Source organism: Peromyscus maniculatus, chromosome 10 (genome assembly GCF_049852395.1).
Source record: "Peromyscus maniculatus bairdii isolate BWxNUB_F1_BW_parent chromosome 10, HU_Pman_BW_mat_3.1, whole genome shotgun sequence".
Lineage (NCBI taxonomy): Eukaryota > Metazoa > Chordata > Mammalia > Rodentia > Cricetidae > Peromyscus > Peromyscus maniculatus.
The window spans coordinates 50,231,247-50,257,157 of NC_134861.1; the positions used below are offsets into that span (position 1 = coordinate 50,231,247).

Sequence of the window (25,911 nt, forward strand, 5' to 3'; positions counted from 1 at the left end):
TGAAACTGAACTTTTAAAAAGAAAGCAAGCCAAAAGAAATGAGGAAGATTAAATTAATAAAGGCAAAAAATAAAAAGACAATATGATAAAAAGTAAATCGATCCCAAATTCAACTATTTGGAAAACCTAATAAATAGATTATAAAACCTTCATTGAAGATAAAAGAAATCATAGAGCTAAGGATATAGGTCAGTGGTACAGTTGACTAGAATGTATGAGGCCCTAGATACCACTCCCAACACCAAAAAAAGTATTGAAAAAAAAAAAGAGTTAAGCAGATAAGTTGGGAAATAAAAAAGAGGCAAAATCATATACATGAAAGAAATTGAAAGTCACAAAAGGATACAAAAAGCTCTAACTATTGATATCTAAAATATACATACTCTGTAAGCAATATGTAAAATATCAACATCTAGTGAATATAAGCATGAGTTACTCTGGAGGATATGGAAAGGGTGACATCAACCCTAGAATGTTTTATGCCCTGAGAGTTTCACTTTAGTTTTAACTGTTCAACATAGATGGTTAAACTATAACCTGAATAACTCTAGGCCATGGAGAAACTGAAGTTGTTGTGTAAATCAATATTAGAAGAGAAAAAAAAAACAATCAAAAATTAAATGAAAAAGTTAAATCAACCAATAAGAATCCAGCAGTTAATCAAAAATAGTAACTAAAGGATAATTAATAATTACACGATTTGAAGTTATTTCAAAATTCAAAATTTCCCCAGAGGAGAAAAATCTGTCACCATGGTTCACTATTACAACAATCTCCCAGTGATGTGTTTTTTTATTATAAAAGACAAATTAATTAATTTAAATCAGTGGTTCTCAACCTTCCTAAGGCTGTGACCCTTTAATACAGTTCCTCTTGTTGTAGTGACCCCCAATCATAAAATTATTTTGGTTGCTACTTAATAACTGTAATTTTGTTATTGTTATGATTCATAATGTGAATATCTGAGATGCAGGATATCTGATATTTGACCCCTGTGAAAGGGTTGCTCTACCCCTCAGAGGGGTCATGACCCACTGATTGACAAGAGCTGATTTCAATTAAAGTTAATAACAATATGTTACTCTTTGTGATTCTACGGTTTGGCTGGACTCAGGTGAGTAATTCTGTTCCACGTGGTGCTACTGTGTGACTTACATAATTGTCTTTGAAAGGGACCAAGCAGCTTCTTATCATTCGTAGACTAACCCATTCTTTAATACGGACTGTACAGGACTCTAAGTGTGGGCCTCTTCCAAGAGCAGCAATTCTATTGTGCAATTGCTGATCCGGTTCTGATTGCATCATGCTGGCCATGTCCAGTTGGCTGGGGTCACATGCATGTGTCAAATCAATGTGAGAAAGAAGAGCACAGAGGCAGGAAACACATAGAGCTACAGTTGTTCTAGGTAACAGTCTACCACAGTCTACCACAGTCAGCAAACCATGCATTTGATACGGTGTAAAAGTAATTTCAAATAAATACCTAAAATAGGTGTGGAAGCCAAGGACAAACACACCGAATCAAATAAAACCCCAATGTTCAATTCTTCCAGACCTGTATAACAACAATCTGCTCAGCCTAATATTAACCTAAATAAAAAATAAAATACTAGGAACTGCCTCCATTAAAGTCAGGAACCTGAAAATGAAGTTATAATTGTTATTGGAATCTAACAAATTAAGAATTGAATCTGAGATAACTGTTATAAATATTGACATAGCATGTTTATGTTGAGAATGTGGTTATATGCTTTGAAAACAATATGATTTGGAGCTGCAGATATGGCTCAGTGGTTAAGAGCATTGACTGCTCTTCCAGAGGACACCAGGTTCAAGTCCCAGCACCCACATGGCAGCTCACAACCATCTTCTGTAACTCTGGTTTCAGGAGATCTGATGCCATCTTTTGGCTTCTGTGGGTACCATGCACAAATGTGGTTCATAGTCATATATGCAGGTGAAACATCCATACACAAAAAAATTTTAAATAAGAAAAGGATAATTTTGTCAACACTATAGAAATTAAATAAGGAACTTGAAGTGATCTCTTCTGACAGTCATCACCTAGAAAAGAGAATGGGAAACACATTTCAATCACAGTAAAGATGGTCTTTTTATTAGAAATGAATTTAAAATGAAAGACATGAAGTATTGACATCTTATGAAAGATCTAAACCAAGATCTTGACAGATGGGGGAAATATTTCAGTCTTGGTTATGAATATAATATAAAGGTCCATCTCACCAAAATTAAGAAATAAACATAATCAATTACTGTTGGAGAAGATAGACATTAGATTAAATTATCTCAAAATGTATGGAAGGATGAGGGCCCAAGAGTAACTAGGAGAAAGTTTTCGAATAGATAAAAGGCTAATATAAAATTAAATTCAAGGGGAGCATGTAGTGAAAACTTTTCTCCCATCTGTATCTCACATCTGCTCAATTCAGTCTCACGTCTCACCAGATAGATGCTTCCAGGAGTTTTTTTATATGGATAAGGAGCTTGATTTTTTTCCTATGGTGTTTTGCACAAACAGTAGAATGTTCTCACACTCCATCATGCTTCTGCTTGAGTCTGTAAGATACTTGTAAGTGCACAAAGGTCTCTCTTGTCACCTACACTGCAGCTGATCTAGTTTCCACTTGATCAAGTTGTACACACTTGGTCCCCTACTATCGACTATTGAGGTCGCTTTTAATATTCTGTCAATACAAGTTGTGTCCCCAAATATATACCTTTTCCCCTGGCCAAAGCATTTGTAGAATCATTTCCCAAACACACAACTGCTGGGAATATGCATTTGAACTTTTGCCAGATTGCCCTCCCTGGGGGTCATCCCAAGGGGTCACGGTCTTACCAGCAATGAATAAGAATGTCTTTGCCAGAAACCTCATCACTGCTGTGTAGTACAAAGCTTTTGGATTACTGCCAAGTCAAGAGCCACAAAATCTTTCTCCATACATTTTCTTTGTGTTTTTTTTTCCCACTTGAATATCTTTTCTATTTTTTAAAATGTATTAAAACTTCATTATAAAGAACTTGCCAATAAAAAAAAAAAGAATCACATGTTGATGTTAACCAGACCCAAAGTCTGTACCCCTCAATGAAGTTCTGTGGAGCTTCACACTGGATTTTATACTTTCACTATCAAAGATATTTCTATGCACTTATCCACCACCAAAAAATGAAAAAATCCATGTCAGAGTTAAAACTAGAAGAACAATTAGCTTTCTAACCTCCTTCATGACTCAAGTGTCCATTACCTCATTCAGTCCTTCCTCATCACCTAATAATTTCTTTCCCCTTCTTGTTCTCATGCCTACATGCTGTACTGTACCCATGTGTGTATTTGTTTTCATACGTACATAGAGAACATATGTTGTTTTCATATGTATCATAGGCTAGGACCTGCATGTAAGTGGAGAACACGCAGGTTTCTTCTTTATCAGATCGTGTGACCTTTCTTATATTACACATTCTTTGAGCAACTTTTAAGCGCTTATCCCATAAGTAAAAAATCAGTTGTAGATGAGCTGAAGACATACCTGGGAACATTTACACAACACCAATACCAGGGCACACATGCCACCTCGAAGGTGATTGAGTGCCTTCTTATTTGAAAGCTGCAGAAGGACAGACAGGCTTAGTAGAGTACAGAGACAGGAAGAACCCTTTATGGAAAATGAATGGTCTGAATATCTGTTTCTTCTACCAAGTGCATATGTGGAAACCTAACTTTACCCAGGGAAATGGCATTAAGAGATGGGGCATTTAGGAAATGGTCACATCATGAGGGTGAGGTCCTCAGGCCTGGGGTTAGTGTCTTTGTAAGAGGCTCGAGGGAGCTAGTGCACACCTTCCACTTTGTTAGCGTTCAGAAGCAGTAGCTGAGGAACAGCCCCTCACTAGACATTGACTGTTCACCTTGGACTTTTCAGCCTCCATCCAGTAAATTTCAGTTATTTATAAAGCGCCAGTCAAGGGTCTTTTGTTACAGCCTCTGGATTGAGACACAAAGTTGGCAGACTAAGAACAGACCCTCAGAGAGCAGAAAGAGCAAATGGTTCAAACATGTGAAAAACATGTGAAACTTTTGCAAAACAAGTAACACAGCGATGAACACCTGAGCAGAAAGCCAAGCCAGGGACCTAAAACCAAATCCACAGAGTCAACACATATAGGAAGAGACTCGGTTCATGTGCAGTCAGGAAGTTACTACTTAAAGTTTCAAGGATATGTCAGTTCACTCAGATTTACTCTGGTGGAAAACATCAAAGAGACTTACAATTCCTGTTGCTGAAGGAAAAAAAAATTTTAAAAATAAGAGGGACTTTTGTACATTTCTGATTGGAAATCTATACAGACATGGTCCATTTGGGAAGTGATTTGGCTATGTCTGTCATGATTAAAACACACAAAGGTTTGACCCGGATGTCCCATTCCCTCCTAGAAGAAGCAAAGCTATGTGTACTGTTTTATAACTGGCAAAAAAAAAAAAAAAACTAGAAATAATGCTCACCTGGGGACTAGTTGACTATATCACACAGTTGTTCCTTGGTACATTCAGGCACTAAAAAGAGTAATTTGAAAGTGAAGCAAGTGAATTAAGAGCCCCTTAGGTGCTAAGTATTAAGTGCTCTCTCTCTCTCTCTCTCTCTCTCTCTCTCTCTCTCTCTCTCTCTCTCTCTCTCTCTCTCTCTCTTTCTCTCTCTCTCTCAATGGCAAATACCTTACGTACTGATCTTTCTAGATGCTTGTTGATGTCAATAATCATATGAATATGGAGGAACACATAGTGGAGGGACAGTGTTTCAGTCAGTTTGAGCTGATACACCACCCTGAACCGGGTGGCTTTTCCCCCACAGGACTGTGGGCTGGAAGTCCATGATCAAGGTGATGGCTGACTTGGTTTTGATGAAGTTTCTTCCTGGGTGGCTGTGTCCTCATGTGGCAGCAGCAGCTGACCTGGTGTCTCTTTCTCTCCCTACAAGGGCAATCATCCCATTCACTGGGGCTCCGGCCTCAGGAGCTAATTACCTAGCAGAGGAAGCAGTTTTGAATACCATCTCTTTGGGGCCTAGGGCTTCAATTTGCGGGCTGGGGCTGGAAGGTGGATATTTGAACATTTAGATTATAGGAGACTGGTGCTAAGTTCTCACATGTTCTTTGGGGATCAAGGCTGGGGGGGGGCGGACTTCTACAGGAGAGAAGAAATAAATCAAGGCTTGTAACAGCAGATTCCAACACATCTGACCTTGCATGCATGAAGATTCCTCCCTGTTTCACAATGGAGAAAGACAGGCTCCTGAGCCTGGGCCCCACAGTAAGGCAATTACTGAACCATAAATATCATGCAAGCCTCCTGACTTTCCCATGGCTTGAATCTGAACCATTCCCAGATAAATATAACTAAGTCACGGGCGTAAAATTGATGTGCGCAAATGGATAAATGACAAAGGCTTGGCTGTGTGGACTGGGAACTTGGAGCTGACCCTGTGACTAAAGGGTTCTTAAGTGTCACTCGGCTGTCGGCATCAAGGTGGCTCCCTTGCTGCCCATGAGAACGAAAGGACACGTGAGTGGCTGAAGTGACGCACCCGCCCTGTGGTCTCACCCCAGTTGTCTCCTGCCCGTTTGTGGCAAACAGTACGCTTTGGAGGATTAGCGTGGAGTAGGCTGGGTGAACAGATGCAGCAGATTAGAGAGGAAGTCTGTTCCTGGGTGGCTCTGGCAATCTGGCAGGCCCTGGCAGAAGAGGAGGAAGAGAGAATGGCTAGGGGAAGAGGGTGAGGAAAAGTCTCCTCGCGTCAAAGTCTGCAATCATCCGGACGCTCCTGTTGGTGTGTGTGCTAAGATCTCCTTGAACTATAATCAAAGAGAACAGGGGAGAAGGAAATATGATGGGAAAGACAGATTTTTCTGGAAACGAAGTGGGCAAGCTGAGTCAGCCCTTTCAGTCCCTCGGTCTCTGAACCTGTTTCTGAGGGTGTAAAGATCTAACGCCCGGGCCTGAAGTACAGAATAGTAATAATTTTTTCAAAGCAAGTAGCTGGCTGCATGTTTTGGTTATTATTAAAGGTCTATTGCTTGTGCTATCCTTGACTGGCATCTGGAAGTCGGTCAGGAAGGTGGCACACCCTCTGGCCTGAGGGAAACAGGGAGACCTCAGCCCCAGGACATAGACAGCAAGCAGCTAGGATCTGGTTTCTGTGCAGGTGCCCTAGCTGTGACGAGCCCAGAGAATCATACACATCAAGGCTACAGAGCCCAGGCCGAGCAGCCCAGCAACAATGGAAGAGGCATCTGGGTTTGTGGGGAGAAGGGGTTCCCTTCTTCCTCCATCAGACATCAGTGATCTGTCAGCCCCGCTGTGCCCACACTCATCCTGGGCACCTTACACAGAGCTCTCAAGTGTGTGGGAAGCTGCCAACCCAGTCCAGAAGGCGAGGTCTATTTTTATTTGGAAAGGTTGACGAGGAAAAATGTGAAGTTGACTTAAACACGGAGACAAAGAGGAGATGGACTGAGGCTGGAACCAGTTAACCTAGATGGAGGGGGGAAGCAGAAGGCCGCCTTCCGGAAGCTAGGCCTCTACAGTGAGGAGACAAACCCAAGGTCGGAAGGAGGCAGGAGAGGCCGTCGCCTGGCCCAGCGGCACAGTGGCACCCACATAGGGCTTCAGACTGCAGGCCACCGTCCTTTCTTGCAGAGGTCAGCACTGGCTACCAGAGTCTAGCGAATCACTGGGCTCCTCTGAGCCTTAGTGTTTTTACCTACAACTGGAGGTGTGCCACGTCACAGAATTTTAAAGAGAGTTTTCAAAAATCGAGGCAAAATGTTAACATAGGAATTGCTTCAGAAATGTGAGCTATTACTACTTTATAGAATTCCTACTAAGAGCATAGGGTAATGAAAAAAAATCAGGGTTTCTAGACACAGCACAGGACTGTGTGTGATTGTGAACATGCTGCCTAGGTCTTTCAGCTGAGCAGCGGGGTCTGGACCTAGGATCCTGTACTCCCACGCAACACTGACTAGAAGAACTCTCACCCTAGGTTGTCTTGGCGGGATTCGAACTCCGGCTTCTCAAACACCTGGATGCCCAACCCAGGATGCTCATTGCTTCTTCCTGCCACCGCTTTACCCACGGCATGTTCTATGTACCCCGGGGCATATTGTCCCCCATCTGCCCCTCAGCCACTAGGTGCCTGTCATTTTGTATTCTTCTACCCCTTTACATTCATCAGCAAGTGCCACCAGCACACCCCAGAGCCCAGCCTGTCCTCCCCACCTCTGACCAAACCCACTGCTCTTCACGCTTCGGCTCACCCTCCACCCACAGCCAACGAGACCTTGGAAGGAATGCCTCAAACCCCCAGGTCCCATGATTACAAGACTGAGACGTTCACATGTAACAGATTCCTGTTCCTCAGCATGGGCCTAAGGGCCCTCCCTCCCTGACCTTATCTGGCTCCCGGCAGCCCTCCCTGAGCTCAGAGGTTTCACCCTTTTAAAGCATGTGCAGCTTTTTGGCTGACTCAGCACTGGCATCGGCCTTGGCTTCTGCCTGGAACCCGGTCTTCACCCCGCATGCCCCCAGCCTCTGCACCGTTGGCCGTCCTCTCCTCGGACGCCGGCTCCTCAGAGAGACAGGAACAACCTCTACTGCCAAAGATGGGACTCTGGGACCACCCCCACCACGACCCCCAGTAGGCAACTTGTGCTCTCCAGAGTTCAGTCTCCTCACCTGTGAAGTGGGGATCTTGACAAGAGTGCCCAGGGTTGCTAAGAGGATTATATGGACATTTCTTTAAATAGCGCCGGGCATGTGGGAAGTGCCCAATCAACGTATGATGTTAGCACATATTTATCTTGTGGAATCATGGCGACGTATTCACGTGTCTATCTCCTCAGGAGACTCTGAGACAGGAGGGGTCTTACTCATCGTGGTTGGCAGGCCAACTGGCAGGGTGCCTGGCGTAAAGAAGCCACCTGTACTGAGGTCGGTAGTACCCTCCCACCCAGTGCACGTCCTCCTAGGGTCTCAATGTGTGTCCTTACTTGGAAATAGTCTTTGCAGATGCAGCTAAGGTGAGGTCACATGGGATCAGAACAGGACCACAACCGTTCTTACAGAAGACGGTGAAGCCAACGCAGAGGCAGTCACAGAGGAAGGAGACCTGTGAAAGAGAATGCCGAGACTAAGTTCTGCGGCTCTGAGCCAAGGAGCCGCAGAGATTTCCTGTAAAGCCAGAAACTAGGGGGATGGGGGGGGAGCGGTGCGGGAGTTGTGCGAGCCCGCAGAGAGAGGCCAGCCCTCTCAGCGTGCATTTCTGTCCTTTAGGACTGTGAAAGAATGGATTTCTAAGTGAGAGAAGGGATAAAGAAGTAATCAGACACCTCTGCCAGCCCTCGGAACCCCAGGACAGGGTGAACACCTTCCTTCTCTGGGTTTGCAGGTCCGGCTCTCTCAGGAGGGAGTCAGGACTCAGACTTCGCCCCACCTTCAACTTAGAGATGAGGCAGCAGCCACTGTGCCTCAGACCAGCTCAGCTCAACATGACCCAAGATGCCAGAGCCACCACCTGCCACCAAGACACTGTCGTCCTCTGCCCAGGAGGGTGGTTGATTTTTCACAACCTACGTCACTCAAAGCCTTCCATTGTCTGGAAAATCCCAAGTGCCTGCCAGTGTCCGGTGCTGGGTTCATACTGTGTGCCCCAGGTCCTGACCTGCCCTCTCCAGGGAAACCTACCACTTCCCCTTTCAAGTCTTAGAGGTAGTGTGTGTATACACAGACAGACAGACAGACAGACAGACAGACAGACACACACACACACACACACACACACACACACACACACACGGGGTGAGTGTGTGAAAGCTGTATTTCCCAAGGGGGTCATTTGGCAAAGACAAAAATAGCTCAGAGAAACCACAGAGGAAATCATGTTTCTGACAAGAATCTCCACCTCTCAATGTGCCACGTGCTTGGCTAGTTCATTTTGTCCTAGCCACATGTGGCATCACCCAGGGCATAAAAGCACCCAGCCACTGTGTACTCCTCCCGGCCCCCTCTCCTTCTCTCCTCTTCCCACACTTCTTAGCCTCTCCAGGTGAATCTCTGTATTCTGGAGGGCAAGCTAGGGGTTGAAGGCATTTCTCTACAGAATGATCGGGTGGCTAGGGCAATGCTAGCTAATCCAAACGATCACACTGGGATTTTACCCACCGTCTTCTCCATCCCGGGCACCATTAACTTCATTTAGTGTTTATTGTACCCCCAGAATGGCCATTCACTCCAATTTGGTGATGGGGAAACTGAGTCACGGGGGACTGATCTGCTTTCCCAAGGTTATGCAGTGAACAAGACTCACAGGCCAGTAGCTGATGACAGATGACCAGGCCTAAGAGCACACTGGTGACAGTTAGGCAGAAGTCATACCTACCACTGCAGGAAGCATGCTCACACTGTCACTAAAGGCTGTACGATGACAACTCTGGGTGTGCTTTTGGTTGAAGTTCTAGAAGCAAATAGTGTGCTTTTCTGAACAATATTACATCAGAAACCCATACCGAAACAGACGAGTGTGACATTGGAGCCAGTGAAATATATATGACCTTCCTGGATCCACCCTTCCCAGCAGAGTAAGCTTGCACAGGATATCCCCACCTTTGGACCCCGATCTGTCTGACTGTGAAGTGCTAGCGTAGGTGCATTTGGGACTAAACAGTTTTACATCCATCTACATCCTTCACCCTGTGGAGACTTGTATGAAGTTCTGCCTCATGAAGACAGATATTCTCACCTTAGGTCCCATCTAAAGTTACACATTAACTTAGCTCATGGTCAAACTAAGAAACTCAAAGCTAAAAGTTGTCTGTGGGAATCAGGCATTTGATTTCTGGCTCCAACGGCCAACTGAACTATTATGAAAATATTCGGGTGAACTGAATAAATCACTCAGTGCCAAGCACCAACACTTCCCATTTATTGGGAAGACGTGAAGTACTGCAGTGGACGCTTGACTTTGATTGCAAAGACAGATAAGGCTCGGGCCCTGGCTCAGTCGAGAATGGCTCTAATCACCTTCTTGGCCCAGATGATCCAGTTACGTTGAAGCCAATGGAAGCTAACGGTTAAAAGCCTACCGACAGAAGGGGCTGTTGGGAAACTTGGTGCTCTCGTGAAGTCTGGAGCTTTCTGACACATGTCTGGACAGGGAAGGTCACAAAGACACACTCTAGTGTGGAAGAAGGGCATTGCTAAGTGTCCTCTCCACATCCCTCCTGCTCCAAGCCCCAGGAGATACTTCTCTTGGACCATGCATGTCCTGGGACTTCCTTGTCCTCTGGCTCTCAGCACCCATGGCTGGGGAACTGGACAAGAAAAAAGGCACATAGTGTTTTTTTGCCTTCAGCTTCCTGCCACACAAGCTGGAACTTGGCAGGGTTGCAGTTTTCTATCTTTGTGACACCTGGGTTGAGCAACCTCTTTCTCTTGACTCCAGCTCTCGCCTTCGTCCACCAGGTAGATTACCTGGGAGGTGAGGCTGGGAAGCCTGGTGTAGGGGAGTCGGGAAGTGGGTCGGGTGAAGGAGGGCAGCGTCACAAGGCATGCAGCTTGGCATGAATGTGCACGGAGGAGCCACTGGGCTCAGAGCTCTGGGAAAGAGGATGAGGTTCAGAGTTACCCTACCTGAGCAGGGAGAAGGCAGGGCTCCCACCTCTTCAAATGTGGCAGCTCAGAAGCAGGGCTAATCCTGACTGACCTCCCTGACTGACGGTGTGAACTTAGGGGGGCAGCCCCTGTTCCTTGTGGCTCCCTCAGGTACCCACACCTCGGTGACTCACCCCTCATCACAGTCTTCTGTCAGCCCCTGGAGGGCACCGCCATGTCTTTCCTGCCCTGACTCTTTGAAAGAGTGAAGGTCCAAACCCTCCATATTTTCCTTCATTTTTCCGTATGTAGAATCGGATGTAGTAGATGCTTATGTCCCGCCCACATCCTTATCATCAGCCAAGGCTTCTTCAAGCATCCATGGCTGTCTGTCTGAAGGGTTTTCTCCTGAGTGCCTCACACAGAGCAGGCCGTTTGAACAGCTCTAAATGGAAGCCTGAGGGGAACTGGTGAATGATTCCTGGACCTTTTGATCCTGAGGTAGGGTGCCTCCAAAGTACTTCTACGGTTTTCTAGAGGTCTGACTTGACCTGCTTACAGCAACAAGCTATGTATTGGTGTATTTTGAGTTGCCAGCTCTCCTGCTCCTGAACCACCTCCTGACTTACCTCCCACTTCATCAGCCATGCCTGTATTAATACAGCAAATACCTAACACACTCTACTTATGAAGAAAAGGAGGCTTGTCTAGTCCAGAGTTTTTAAGGTTCAACTCCAAGACTGGGCAGCCCAGTTGGTTTTGGGCCTCTACTGAAGGTTCCAGATGCCAACAGCAGGAGAGCATGACAGCATAACCTAATGAGCCAGAGGGAAAGGGGGAAAAAAATGAGGTTTCACAGTCCACACCTCCACTGGCTTAAGGACTTCCCACCAGGCTGTACTTCTTAAAGGCCCACAGCACCTCCCAGGGACGTTATAAACCTTTGCATATGGAAGAACACACACCCAAACCAGAGGACTTGCACTGTCCTGACTTGTCACAGGATCACGGCCTCATGAACCCACTTGCCTTTGAAACTCTGTCTCAGACTCTGCTTCATGAGAACTCAAACCAAAACACCTGGAACACAAATGACAGCCCATCGAAACAGGCCACGCAAGCACAATGAACTGACTGAATTCCTTAGCAAGGTCCCAAAAAGCCTTGACCATCGGTCTTCTGCTCACTGCCCCTTCCCCCCTCCCCTTCTCCAGAACACGCCCCTGCTTGACTTCTTTCTAGCCACCAGCCACGCTCAATTGTAGGCAGTTCTTGGAACACGGTCTGCTCAAGTTTTGTGGCCCTCTGCCATGCTGTCCTCCCTGCTGGGAACAGCCTTCACCCACTGGACGTTCATTCATCCACCTCCCACTTGTCTTTAAGGCTTCCGTCTTCCCTGACCACCTTCAACCAGCAGACGCCCAAACTGAGAGATGAGGACACTATTTTGATGGTGCCTGTTTTCTCCCACTAGACTATAAACTCCAGAATGCAGGAATTCTCTTACTTATCCCCAAATTTCCAACATGCTATTGTACACACAGTAGGTTTTTAAATAAGTGCTTGATTAACGGATTGAAAAACTTCATAAAGGGATAAAACATTTAAGTTTGTAGAAGGGATAAAAGGATTCCTCATATGGAGTAAAATACAGTGGACATTCTGAGGAAATTGTAAACCACTTTGTGGTCTGATGGAGTGGGAAAAAATGTCAGTGGTTACTTCTTTGGGAAGAGATGAACATTGATTTTGAAGGTCATGGAGGAGGTGAGAGCTAAGTCGAAAGACTGGAGGTGATGAGGAGCAGGGAGAGGAAGCCTCCAGAGATGGGGACCCTGAGGATATTTCTGAGCCAACCTGGGAAAGGAGTAATCCAGGCCAGCAAGAGAGTGGATGCTGAGCCGCGCTTCTGGACTGGCGGGGCATCTAAGTGGGGTGTGTCCTGGACCACAAAGAATCCCAGAGCTGTGACTTCATTCATTGTTTAATCTGCCTCCCCTTCCCCCAGCACGGCCATCTTTCCTTCCTTCCTCAGCTTCCTCTGCTACTGGGTGAGGCTTCCTGTTAAGTGGTTCTGAGAACTGGAGTTTTCAGAGCTTTCGAGAGTAAGAGTGCTTGCCAGCGTAACTGCTACCAAAGGTCCTCACTGACTTCCAAGAAGCCATGACTCGCTCGCTATGTGACACTTGGGTATTTCAGAGAGGACCGACTTTCAGAGGATGGAGACTGACTTGGAGGCGCCCTCTTCACTTTCAGGGTGTCCCTTACATAGCTTTCACAGCTACTCAGGAAAAGGACAACTCCACTTTTTTGTTAACAAAGCCGAACTGTCACCACCCGGATGCTGGCTAGAACCCTGGATGACTCATTTCCGGTACCAAGTCCTGTTGTAAAGTGAATTGCCCTGGTCTTTTATCTTTCAACTAAAACATTTTGAAAACTTTGGAAGATAAATTCCCACTTTATAGAATCCAGAAATGGGTGAATATATGTAACCATTGGAAATAAAAGAAGCTTTTGGGACAGTCGGCATTCATGATGATGACCACAAAAGGCCATGAGGTCCTAGGAAGCTAAAACACTGCTTAATAATTCCTTATCCACAATCCCAACACCCTAAAAGCTCCAAATCCAATTTAGGGGATAATTTAGCATTAAAATACATGTAGTATCATATGCTGACCTGAACTAATGGAAACTTATTTACAGTCAGTATTTATCTCCAAGTAATTATTTATACATTTTTTTTTTAGATCACTGAAATACCAATGTGTTTTATTACAGAGTTCTACCCTATGCCCTGATGAGAAGCATTACATAATGGAAAGTTTAAGCACACTTAGACATTGTTTGTATTGTTCTAGAATAAAAAAATATTCAGAACTCTGGAACACACTGGACTCAGAGGGCACATAACAGATTATATGGTGGGCCTCTATAAAGTAGGTTCAAATTAATTTTAGAATTAGACATTTTTAGCATATTGCAGTTCTATGAAAGTTGGAGTGTGGTGGCTACTACCATTTCTGACTGACCAGCCCCCTCGCAGTTCTCTTGGATCTGTACCCCATCCCTTTGCTCTCAATAGGAGTTGATGAATCCGAGCCCGGAACGCCCTTGAAATGCACTGGGCTCAGATCAAGAGACCCTCCTTTGAAGATTGGCTGCTTTTGGTTAAGTCACTTAGTTTTCTAGTCCGTAGTTTTCCTATCTGGAAGAAGAGGCCAGTCTTGCCTTTTTCAGAGCAAGCTGTCATGATGAAACCAATGGGTGTAGGTGAAAATGTCCTAGAAACTATAAAAGAAAGCAAAAGAGCTAAAGGAAACCAACTATGCGGTTATTCTGACTAGCCGCCTCTGACTCTGTGCACAAAGGAGCCTATGCTTTGTTTAACGTAAAGTATACCAACACCCTGTGCTCAGACCCAAGCAGGCAACAGCGTGGCTGGAAAAGCCCAGGCAGGCTTCTTTTCTTTGTTTTTGTCTATTTGGGGATGCTATGGTGCTCCGATGCCTGTGTTTTAATTTTCATCATCCTCTTGGATGTGTCTTTTGCATCCCTCCTGACATGTTATCATCTGGGTTTGCTTCTCATCCACACTCTATCCTGTGTTTCGACTGTACTGTCTGCTTTTAAGTTGCAGACTTCCCAAGTTCATAAAGCCAGACTTTCTAGTAAGTACCCTGACCCTTTCAAACATCTTTCACCCCCTCATGTCAACACTATGTCTAAGCAAGCATGCCCTACAGGTGGCGTCTACCAATAAACAACTGTTGCTTTGAGTTTTGAAAAGTTGAGGTCAACATTCAGTGGCCAGAATTCACCAGACATTTAACACTCTCCTCTACTTGGATCACATCAGCCTGGCCCTCAAGTCAGGTCTTTTCCCAGGGAGGCTCCAAGCAGCACATGGGTGTGTCTCACACAAGAGAACAATCAACACGATTAAGTTACTTTGAGTTCCTAATTGATTTTCCAGAACTCCCTCTTCCTATCACAAAATACAGCTTTCTGAGCAACTCATCCAGTGTAGTCTAATGCTACAAGGGAGGTGTGTGTGTGTGTGTGTGTGTGTGTGTGTGTGTGTGTGTGTGGTGGGGAGTGCTTTAAGAAACCAGACACAATCTGGAAATAAAAAGGCTTTCACATGTAAATGAATAATTAATACACTTAGCCTCCCGATAACCCTTGCTGTTTTACTGTTTGCATTCACCAGACCCAGTGCCAAGACAGATTTTTATGTTTGCGCTACATGAACTTGGAGAGTTGTTCAAATTCTTTTCATCCCTGGAGTTTTGTTGTATTGAATGTGTGCTAGAACTAAAAAGGATGTTTTACAATGCTTTGGCATTATTTTGAAATACACAGTTTGGTCAGGCTAATTATAATAATTTTTTAAATTATTGTAACTTGGTATGACTCTCTTTATTCTTGATAATGTATAGTCATTCTAAAAAGGGAATTAATCTCTTTCTTTGCTTGTTTGATGTGGTTTTATCTCTTTCTTTGTTTGTTTGTTTTTGTGACAAAGTCTCCCTGTATCTTGCTGGCTGGCCTGGTACTTACTATGGTACTTAGTGGCCTCAAATTCAAGACAATCCTTCTGCCTCATCTTTCCAAGGAGTTTATGGCCCTTAAGTAAGAAAGGACACAACTCTCTGCAGTGTGTACAATAACCTATTGTTGGAATCTAGTTCAATCTACTGGACTTGGTCTAGTTCCTTTCTCCAAAGGCCTCTACATGTGAATTAAACAGAACTGAAGTTCACTTGATCAGGACTCTCTCCATGGGCCTTTTACCCAAGTCCAGCCCACATTTTTGCAAAGGCTCAGGAGCAATTATGTTAGGTGTTACCTGTCATGTACTTTAGTTGCAACTTCCCAACAAACTCCCCAGTACAGAAGCAGTCTGTCACGGACAATAGGAAAGTCAGCACCTGGGTATGACTGTGTTCCAGTAAAACTCCATCTACAAAGGCAGGTGTTGTGTGGATTTATCCAGAAAGGTGTAGCTTGTTTGTTCTAATAGAGCACTTGCTGTATTGTGCTATAATTAGCTTCAAGTTGCTAGTCTTCTCCATGAACTCTTGGGTTTCTTCTAGTAAAGACTCCTCTGTCAATCATTTTCAAAAAAGAAAGTCCAACCACTGAATAACCCATCAGAAAAATAACTGATTTAGGCAAAAGTCATTAGTGAATAGTAGGAGAATCTAATGAGAAATGGGGTAGTTACATAATCTCCAAATACTAATAACTCTCTGTTACACACTTATTCATGCAAAGAAGAGGCTGATTTCACAGGAGTACTTTCCAGGATTGACCCCACACCCACCCCACCCCATGCCCAAGCAAGTGATCAAAACTATTTTGAGATTCACTCTAAGACACACTGACCCCAGGCCATGTGCTTCTGGACATCCCTGCTGAAGATAATTAATCTGCACCCAGTCAAGAAAACCATCAAGCAAACACAGGAGGGTGGAGGACACTGTAGACAATGTTAAACCCAGACTCTCTGCAAGCACCAATGTTATGAAAAATAAGGATTGGAGAACTGGGCCAGAATGGAAAAGAACAAGATGGAACACGTGGTCCATGAAGGTGTGTACAAAGAATCTGTGTTTATAAAGAACAGTGGTGGGGACATTGGCAAGATCTGAAATGCATCTATAGCTTGGAAAACATTTTGTATCAAATTTAATGTCCAGATTTTGACCATTATCCATATTAGTCATTGTTTCCAGCACAGTCACACCACCCCCAAAGTGACTAATCTTTTCAGCTTGCCTGGGACAGTGAAGCTTCCTGCTGCAGGAATTTTGATGACTTGATCTTGTAAATGGTAATGGACTCTCAAAAGGCTCAGAAGAAAAATGTGTGTACACATGGGTACAAAACAAATTTAGTAAATGGTAACCCTTGATACATAGTAAAATATCCATACTATTTCTATTGCTGTTCCATATCTGAAATCATACTAAAATTAAAAACCAGGGGGGGGGGAAGAGTTCAATACTATCCTAAGGAATGTCCTCCAAAGCTGACAAACATGTGCTTTTTGCACCATGGAAGTAAGCAGCCATGAAGACAGCCACATTAAACTTCATCCCTGCAAAGTAAAGCATTGCTCAGATACCACATATGCTCCACCCTACAAGCCACACTGCTACATCATCCAAGCTCAGATGAGGGAGGCTTGTTTCAGAACACCATATTTTTAGACCTCAAAGTAAGAGCTCCGTCAGAATATGATTGACAATCAACTATTAGTTAACCACTGATTGTATGCTGGTCACTTTCTCTTGGGAGAAAAACAGTTTTTAATCCTACCACCTTGTAGAGATTGTTAATCACCGCCTTGAAGAGAAGAAGGAGAAAAATAAGTCTTCAGGAAGTTACATCAGTTGGCCAAGAGGACACAGCCTCAGAGTGAGCAAAATGAGCTGGCAAATCGGCTCCAGACAATGGAGGAGGACACAAATGGCCACCGCTGGGGACAGTGAAATGGTGTGTCCTTCCCTACAGCTGCAGATCAAGAGGCAGGGTTATCAGTGATACACTGTTGAGTCAAAACAGCCAAGCTCCCCTGGGTCTGTGCTCTTTGGCTTCCTCTGTGCTGAGTCACGTCTCATTTCCATAAAAGTGTGTGCACAAGTAAATGCATACGCACAGTTTTGCATTAACAGAGAGGTCAAGGGCAAAGTCTTACACGTTACAGTGCATAAGAAGCACTTGGTAAAAGTGATAAAATGATAATAATAAATAATAACAAAATGAAATAATTAAATGTGTATTTAATATGAAGGACCCCGAGCACACTGAATCTTGATATACCCACAAATCATGCTGCATCAAGTCGTTTCGCCTTAGAGAGCAGGAATGTTATCTTGACAGTGCTTTAAGTTTTTAAAAATCACCCCTGTTGTTTAGAAAAGCAAGTTGAAGGTGAGTAAGACCCTGGAGGCTAAGTCCTGCAGGAAAATACCCCCCTCCGGGATGTCAGACACACACGAGGTGAGCCTCCAGGCTCAGCTCACTGTACACAATGCATCTAGGAAAGGGACTGTGGTGTGTGGGACGATGGGGATGCCAGGTAGACAGACTCTGGGCAGACACAGTCAAGGCGTGGCCTTGTCAGACAGCCACTGGCAACAAGGCCATGGAGATCGGGCCCCTAAGATGGCAGGGGAGCCAGCTGCCCTTTTTCCTTGTGTTTGTGGGCAGCTTGCTTTCTTCGCTGTATATGCATGTCTTTACCCATACTGCTTCGCAGACACCTCTAATTTCGTCAGGTACTCCTCTCAGCCATGACCGCTCTGCTGTAACTCTCCTGCCCTGCCCCATTGCCTGCTCCTCAGACTCCCATACCTGTCATGACTCAGATGCTCCGTGTCTTCCCTTCAAGCCTCCACCTGGAATGCTTCCCCCGTCACATACCTACATGACATTCCTCTTCAACTGTAATTCCTTGCACAATGAGGCTGCTATGGTCAAACATGGCAACCCTCAACATTTCCCTTCCTGGCTTTGCTTTAATCTCAGTTCTAACCACCTAGCACAGTGAGCATCTAACTATTATAATGGGGGTAATGTTTGCCCAGTTGAACTGGAAGCACCGTCAGTTCTGGGATCTATTTGTTTTTTACAGCTGCATTTTCAGCATCCAGAAGAACTCCTGGAACTTAGCAGACCTGTAAATCTCCATTTGCTGTACACAGACTGGAATCATTCTCTTCAGGTTGCTGGGAACCCAGTCTCTGCATTGCATTGGGTAGACATGCACCGAGTCTCAATGTGGTACATGAAGAAAGGACTTTTGCCAGGAAATGGAACCACCCAATCTGTCCCTCAACAGATGAATCGATGAAGAAAATGTAGTGCGTGTACACAACGGAATTTTATTCGGCCATAAAGAAAAAGGAAAGTGTGACATTTGTCAGAAAATAGATGAAACTTGTAAAGTAAGCCAGACTGAGAAAGACAACTACTTCATGTTTTATCTCATACAGGGAAATTGTGGAGGGGGGAGTGAGGGGGCTGTTGGGGGTGTGTGTTTATGCATGTGTGTGCACGAACATGTGTGGAGGTGGTATTTAGGGGTGTGTGTAGTAACTAGAACAGGGATCATGAGAGATGAGGGAGAGATCTTAAAGGAGAGAGGAGAGAGGAATATATGCGGCATGATAGCAGAAGTAGGGATCACCTGGGGGGAAGGGATAGAACCTACCAGAAAGACACAGGGAGTGTGGGTGCAGATTCGGGGAAGGACACAAACCAGAATGAAGTATAATGACATGTGTGCATGAAATGTCCTGACAAAAACCTATTTCTTTGTATGCTAACTTTAAAAATTCATAGTCACGAGCTGGCAAGTTTGAAATTCCATGTATTTAATATATAAAATAAAGTGTTCATTAAAATGTTTTAAAGCTTGTCTGGGGATATGGCCCAGCAGGAAAGAACATTTGCTCAATAAATATGAGGACATGACCCATGCTTCTGTAACCCCAAGTGCTGTAGTGTGTGTGCGTGTGTGTGCAGGAGGGTCACACAGGCTTCCTGGCTGCCAGCCCAGCCCCAGGTCCAGTGAGAGACCCCGTCTCAAGGGAGTAAGGAGAAAATTGACAAAGATAACCGACTTCCTGCTCTGGCCTCTGAGCATTGCACACACAAGTGCACACACACTGACACAGCACACACAAGTGGACACATCCCCCCCACACACAAGTGCACATATAACACAGAGAGAGAGAGAGAGAGAGAGAGAGAGAGAGAGAGAGAGAGAGAGAGAGAGAGAGAGAGAGAGAAGAACAGATATGAAAATTTGGAATAGTTGAGTGTGAGAAAAGTAAACGAAGCCCTCAATTTCAGGTGGGATGGATTTTGTGTCCTTGCTGTTCTTCCTTTTTGATGGACCCACCTCGTGTCTTAGCAAGATATTTAAATGTTTACCTTCCGCATGAAACATAATTTTGGCTGAACCCTTTTTCAAAGCAATATCATAGCTCCGCTTTGAAATCACTTGGCAATGCGCAGCATGACTCACTTAATTTACATTGGCTCTGACTCTCAGCAGTCATCAATTCTTTGTAAGTGAACTAAAATCTAAACTAAAAACTGTTTCAAATGTAGTTAAATTTTTATGAGCAATCAATTTGTCCTATGATATTCGTCCATCTACTTAAACGCTTGTGAACTTGCAATTCACTGTTTCTCATGTAATTTAAGACAGCCATTACTTTCTTTTGAGATCCAGCCCTGTTTATGGGCTGCCGCCTTTTCATCAGGCCTCGGTCTTGAACCCTTTAAATCTCCTCCATCAACTTCCCTGGTGGGAGTCAGAAAAATGAAGTCTCACTTTCCTGAGTGCTCATACAGGTCCCGGGTTTGTAGTGGAGTTGCTATGATGTTCCGTGGCGGTGTGGAGAAGTCGCAAAGTCAAGGTATGCCTCACTACAGTGGCCTTGAAGCCGGGATCCCTACCCACGCCTCCTGACAGCCAACCTAAGTTCCTGGGCATTGGTGACCAGGTGGACCTTTTCGCTCCACCTCTACCACCACCATCCCCTGGGCCCTGATGGCAGATCTATGTTCCTGGCATTTTATGAGACTTTAGTAGAGCTCTGTTGATTCATGTGAGGCGAGAGGGGGAAGCGTTCTGTAGCAGAGGCCACATGGGAGAACAGATCAGTTAGTCACATCATATGCCAAGGCCCGCTGTTGACTGCAGAGCGAGTTTTCATCACGCAACCTCGAAGCTGTGCCTCATTTGCAAGGACATTAGCCTTGGTGGTTCGTCCTCCACTTGAGCTGTCAGTTGCTGAGGTTTACTGGTTGCACTCTGGCACAGGCTGGTGTATCGACCACCAAGGAGGCTCCCTTTGAAGGGGTCCTGCCAAACCTCCTCTGGATTCAGAGGGGATGTGTTTCTTTCCTAGCCAGTGCTGTCTAGAAAAAAAAAACTTTATAAAACCAAAAGCAAGCTACTAGTGGACAGATGTCACTCAGAGCCACCAGATCCTTCTGTTTGTTTTTCTTGCTAACCCAGCACGACTTTGAACCCACACTGTAAACAAAGGAGACAGGAGCACAAAACGCTGCACTTCCGACTTCCTCCCAGGGTGCTGGCATTTCCAAACCACACGTTTTCCTAAACAAAATCTCATGAAGATATATTTAATTTAAAAAAAAAAAACACTGTTTTTAAGGGTTTGGCATTGTGACACACTCCTATAATCTTATCAATACTCAATAGAAATGGAAGAATTGAGAGTTTGAGGCCAGCCTGAGTTACAAAGTAAGACCCACCTCTAAAGAACAAACAAACAAGCCCCCAACACACACACACACACACACACACACACACACACACACACACACCTGCATTCAGGTTATTAGAACCCAAAGAAGAGAGGCTGCCTGTAGGCTCAGGGAGGACTCTCCCAGGGTGTGTGCTGTTTCCACCCCTTAATAGCAGCGACACCCTGGAGAGAGAAAATTGAGAAGTGTGTGAAACCATCTATTCCCACCAGTCAGCAACAATCTACAGCAAGCAGGCAGTCATTTTGGTAGATATTTGCCAGATAAAAAGAGCAGTTGATAGAATTTAAAACATGCCACGATCTTCCTCGCTCCTCAGGGGTTACGACAGATATCTGCTTCTCCCCTTCCCTGCTGGGACCCCCTTTCCTTCTCCTGTGTGGCTTTTCCTTAGGAAGACAACCCTCTTCCATTCTCTTTGGTGATCTGGATGGGACTGGCCCCTCCTCAGGAATAGACTTTACCCAGCTCCAGCCAGTCAACACATCTTCCTTAAGCCACATTGATGGGTCAGGGTTGAACCAGTCCATCCCATTTGGGCTAGTAAGAGAGGTGGTGATCACCGGTTCTTGGTGACAAAATCCGGTCAGCTGTGGAGCCTCCAGGGCAGTTTTCTCTTGTGTGGTGAGAGTCCAGAACTGCCAATTATCGCTTCAGAGATGACAGATGGCAAATCCTGTGCAACATGGACTTACTCGGGGCCAGATCTGCTGCTAGACTTTCAGATATTTGAGCAAATAAATTCCCCGTTCTCTATTACTTGTAACTGCAAGAGACCTAAATTATTCAAGGCTGTGAACTCTCTTCCCAGCCAGGTCAACATCTAAAGCCATGGCTCTCAACCTTCCTAATGCAGTGACCCTTTTTAATAAGTTCCTCAGGTTGGGGTGACCCCCAACCATAAGATCATCTTCTCTGCTACTTCATAACTGTAATTTTGCTACTGTTGGGAATGTAATGTAAATATCTGTGTTTTCCGATGGTCTTGGGCCACCCCTGTGAAAGGGTCAATTGACCACTGAAGGGGTCGCGACCCAGAGGTTGGGAACTGCTGATCTTGTGGTCAGAGTGTTTTTCTTTCTGGCTCTTTGTCACCTCCAAACATTTCTCCCTCTCTCTTTTCTTACAGAACACACACCCAGGAAGCTTAGGCAGCTTGCCCTTTGGGCATCTGACCTGTCATCACGCTAGTTGACCCTAAACTCCTTGCCCCAGAGTTGGGCACATGGCCCAGGCACAAACAGGGCAATCCTTTTAAGGGACCATTTGAATAGATCAGGAAAAGGTAGATGCTGTCATGATGGTCTATGAAAATAAGTCTGGGATCTTTTATTCTCATTCCTACTGAAAAGGCAACTGCCTGGGTTTGCTGAAGGGGTGTATGAAGAACAACCCTGAAAAGGCAGTAGTACAGAGGAAAGAAAGACAGGAGATGCAGGCATGTTGAGAAAAGACGGAGTCCTAACAGTGTAGGATCTGGCCACATCCGAAGTAAGTGAAACAATAGCTTCCCACTTACTAAGACAGTTGGAGATGGGTTTTCTATCACTTGGACGATAGAATCTTGACTAATGTAGATAAGAATTTCCCCAGACTAACAAACATTTATTTGTATTTATTATAATATGCCTGGCTCCCTAGTCTAAAATTAATGAATGCGTAATGCAGAAAATCTGAGACACAGAAAAACACAGAGAAGAGAAAGCAAAATTCCCTTTGAACCCAACAAGTCTGAACTTGTGGCTACTGATGTCTTAGAGTGTGTCGTTTTCCATGCACTATTTGTGAGTCAATACATAATGTCCATGTTATACGCCTGCACCACAGCCTAGTTAACTAGTTACCTCTTTTCAACAGCTGACGGCACTGTTTTCCTTCCCCTGTCTCCCTCCCTCCCTCCCTTCCTCCCTTCCTTCCTTCTTTCCTCCCTCCCCCACCCCTGTTGTTCACTAGTTATTATTATCATGAGCATCTGTGATGATGAATCTTAGCCCACAGGCATGGTCACTCTTCACAATGGCTTTGCATGCCCACACGTGTGCTCGGGTTCTCTTTTACCCACTGTTTTTAAACATCTTTAAGTGAGCATGTTTATACATTGTTTTGCATGGGATAAACTCCTAGAAGCAGAATTGCTGAGTAGAGGCAATGCCTGCTCAGGCTTCTGATAATACCTTGCAAAATTGCTGTCCAGCAGGCCACTTGAACGTTTCCCTTGGTGACTCATCTATGGTCTCTGGATGGTTCTGTTCAAATTAAGAAGAGCATGTTTTTTTATTGTAATGTTATTGATTTGCCTCTTCATAACTAAAATTTCTTTTAATTTTTTGGTAGGAGGAAACTAAGCCTATAAGGGTATGTGGCCTACTCATTTTTGTTTGTTTTCTGTTGGCATTGGTTAGAAACATTTGGTGGATATTCTTTTGAGTTTTTGCTGCCAATTTCCTCTAACACTGGCCTGACCTGTCACAAATGAAATAAAATGACTGGAGAAGCACTATTGTATTGTTACAATAGCTAACAAAAGAGGTTTGGTCCAGACTTTAGGGGCTCCAATCCCAGTGCAACTATTTTGTAGCTGTTTGATAACACTGTTTTAAAACCAAATCTTTGTGCTTTAGTTTTCCCATTGATAAAGTAGAAATAATAGAAATGTTGTTGTTTGAATGTAGCAGGTCCCTACTGTTGATGCTTTGAACACTTCGGTCCCCTAACTGGTGGTACTGTTAGGGGAAGTTGTGGAAGCTTTGGGAGGGGGGAGCCTCACTGGAGGAAGTCAGTCACTGGAGGGTTGGCCTTATGAGCTGTGGCTTGGCCAGCTTCTTCCTGAGTTCTCTCCACTTGCTAGTTTGCTGAGATGTGAGGAGTCTTGGACACACACTCCGACTGCAATGAACTCTACCCCACCTTCTCCACCACGGTGGACCTCAACTTCTAAAATCCTGAGCCCAAACAAGTCCTTTTTTTCTTAAGTTGTTTCTGTCAGGTGTTCTGTCTCAGTAACAAATGAGGACAGTAACTAGCACAAGCACCCACTTTATAGGATTGTTATGATACCAAGGAATGAAGCCCCACGGCAGGCCTTGGTACAAGTTAAGCTTTCACTGGGCGTTAGCTATTAGTAATGGATGTATGTAACAATACCCAGCCCATTTGAGTGTTTACTGTGATTCAGTCAATAGAAACAGCCATTTGTTCTTCAGCTTTTAGTATCCCTTACTGTCTTTAAGGGAAAATTATGCAGGAGAAAGAAACACATAGTGTTACTGCCAACCATCCTTTGAATTCCAAAGGAACTCTCCTTACGAGGATGCTAGGGCTGTTACAATCATAAGTGCTTCTCTTCTTGCAGTGTTCCTTTCAGATTTCTCGATTTGAGTCACTGTCACCGTTGATGCTGACGTGACCCTTGTTGGATGGGATTCAGCTACAATAGTCAGCAGCCCTAACAATACACCCAGTGAAGGCTGACCTAACGACGTTTCAACTTCTCCTCATGAAAGTTAGTGCCCCAAGCTGGAAAGATGGATGTTTACAGTGGTTCTGGGTGTGGGCAGTGACGTAGATTGAGGGAACGGAGGAGAGTAAATTATAATTAGCAATAAAAGATAAACCCTTCCTGGGAAATAATAATCATTACAACACAGGAAGGAACCTCCCAGACGTGTAACCCAACCCCCCACTGAGACGAGGGAGGTGGCAGGCTCTCCTCTAAACAGGTTACATAATATTCTTTTTCTTGACCAAGTTTCACAACCTCTTTTTATGAATTATTAATGTGCTCATTCATTTATATCATGGGGAAAGGTAACTCATTTTTAATTTTTAACCACACTAGACTGGCCTCCCCATGATGCTTTCTGGTGCTCCGAAGCCCACTGATTTCCTAGCCCGACTTTTATTCCCCACCACAGATTGAAATGACGAGTTACTCACAGAGATAGAAAGCCCTTATTTTCACTTTCCCCAAATGAAAACACTCATCTGTAACTATGCTTCTTCCTCAAGGATCTCACCTGAGTCACCACACCCATCAGCCCAGAGGCTCAAACTTGGCCCGGAACCCACTGCAAGTCAAGCAACTGTTTTTCCCGGAGTGGAGCTTTGAGGGTAACCGAGGATGCCCAGCAAACCCGTGCCTGGAGATTCTGATTCTGAAGATGGCTTCTCCAAGACTGTGATGGACAGGCGCGGCGATAAGGGGGAAATGGAAAGTGTCCAAGAGGCAGGTTGGAATTCCCCAGCTCTAGACCTGGTCCTGGCTCCCTTTAGTCGTGTAGTCCCCAAGGGAGGCCTCGGCTACCCTGCACCTCCGTTTCCTCTTTTATGAAACAGGCCTGGCAGAGGACCAAAGGGCTGTGTGTACATGAGTGCCGCCCATTCTGATTACTGCTCCTGGGTAGACAATGTACGTCAGTTCGGGACATTAATTTTGGCCGCCTCCTGGAATCTAGCCTCCGATACCTTAAATGGAGGCCACCTGACCTTTGATCTCTAGCTTGGCCTGAAACCCTTTTGCGCTGGAAGATTACCAAATCACCTTGCCGTGTTCAAATCATCTTTGGACTAGCCTATTGCATGGACGGTGAATTCCTGATGAAATGACGTTTTTAAAACTGCACTGTGATATTGCTTCACAAGTGTGTGCCTGACCAAGAACAATGCTGGAAAGCCATGTGCCTGGGAGTGCAGCACCTCCAAATCTTGCTTCTGTTGTTACTGACTCGGTGACAGTGGCCAAGTGGTTTAGTTTCTTGGTCAGGCTCCTCACTGGTGCAGTGCCATTCCGTTCTCTCTGGTTTTACTGTGAGAGTCAAAGGCTCTGGGACTGCCCCCAAAGGACTCCAAAGCAGCCGCAAAATCACTCTAGAGAAGGAAGGGTGCTTCATAACCATTCAGTCCTAAACACACACATACGCTCTCTCTTT

General features: G+C 44.8%; 1 protein-coding gene across 1 annotated transcript in view; it reads right to left on the reverse strand.

Moving 5' to 3' along the window:
* The window catches only part of LOC121832774 (uncharacterized), a 31,588-nt gene extending 6,449 nt beyond the window's left edge, over positions 1–25,139 (reverse strand). Inside the window, exons 1-3 of the mRNA XM_076546307.1 lie at positions 25,000–25,139; positions 23,158–23,229; positions 8,065–8,183 (exon numbers count right to left, since the gene is read on the reverse strand). Of these exons, the coding sequence (XP_076402422.1) occupies positions 8,065–8,183; positions 23,158–23,229; positions 25,000–25,017 (209 nt within the window). The 5' untranslated portion in view covers positions 25,018–25,139. The remainder of the gene's footprint in view (positions 1–8,064; positions 8,184–23,157; positions 23,230–24,999) is intronic.
* Positions 25,140–25,911: the final 772 nt, after the last annotated feature.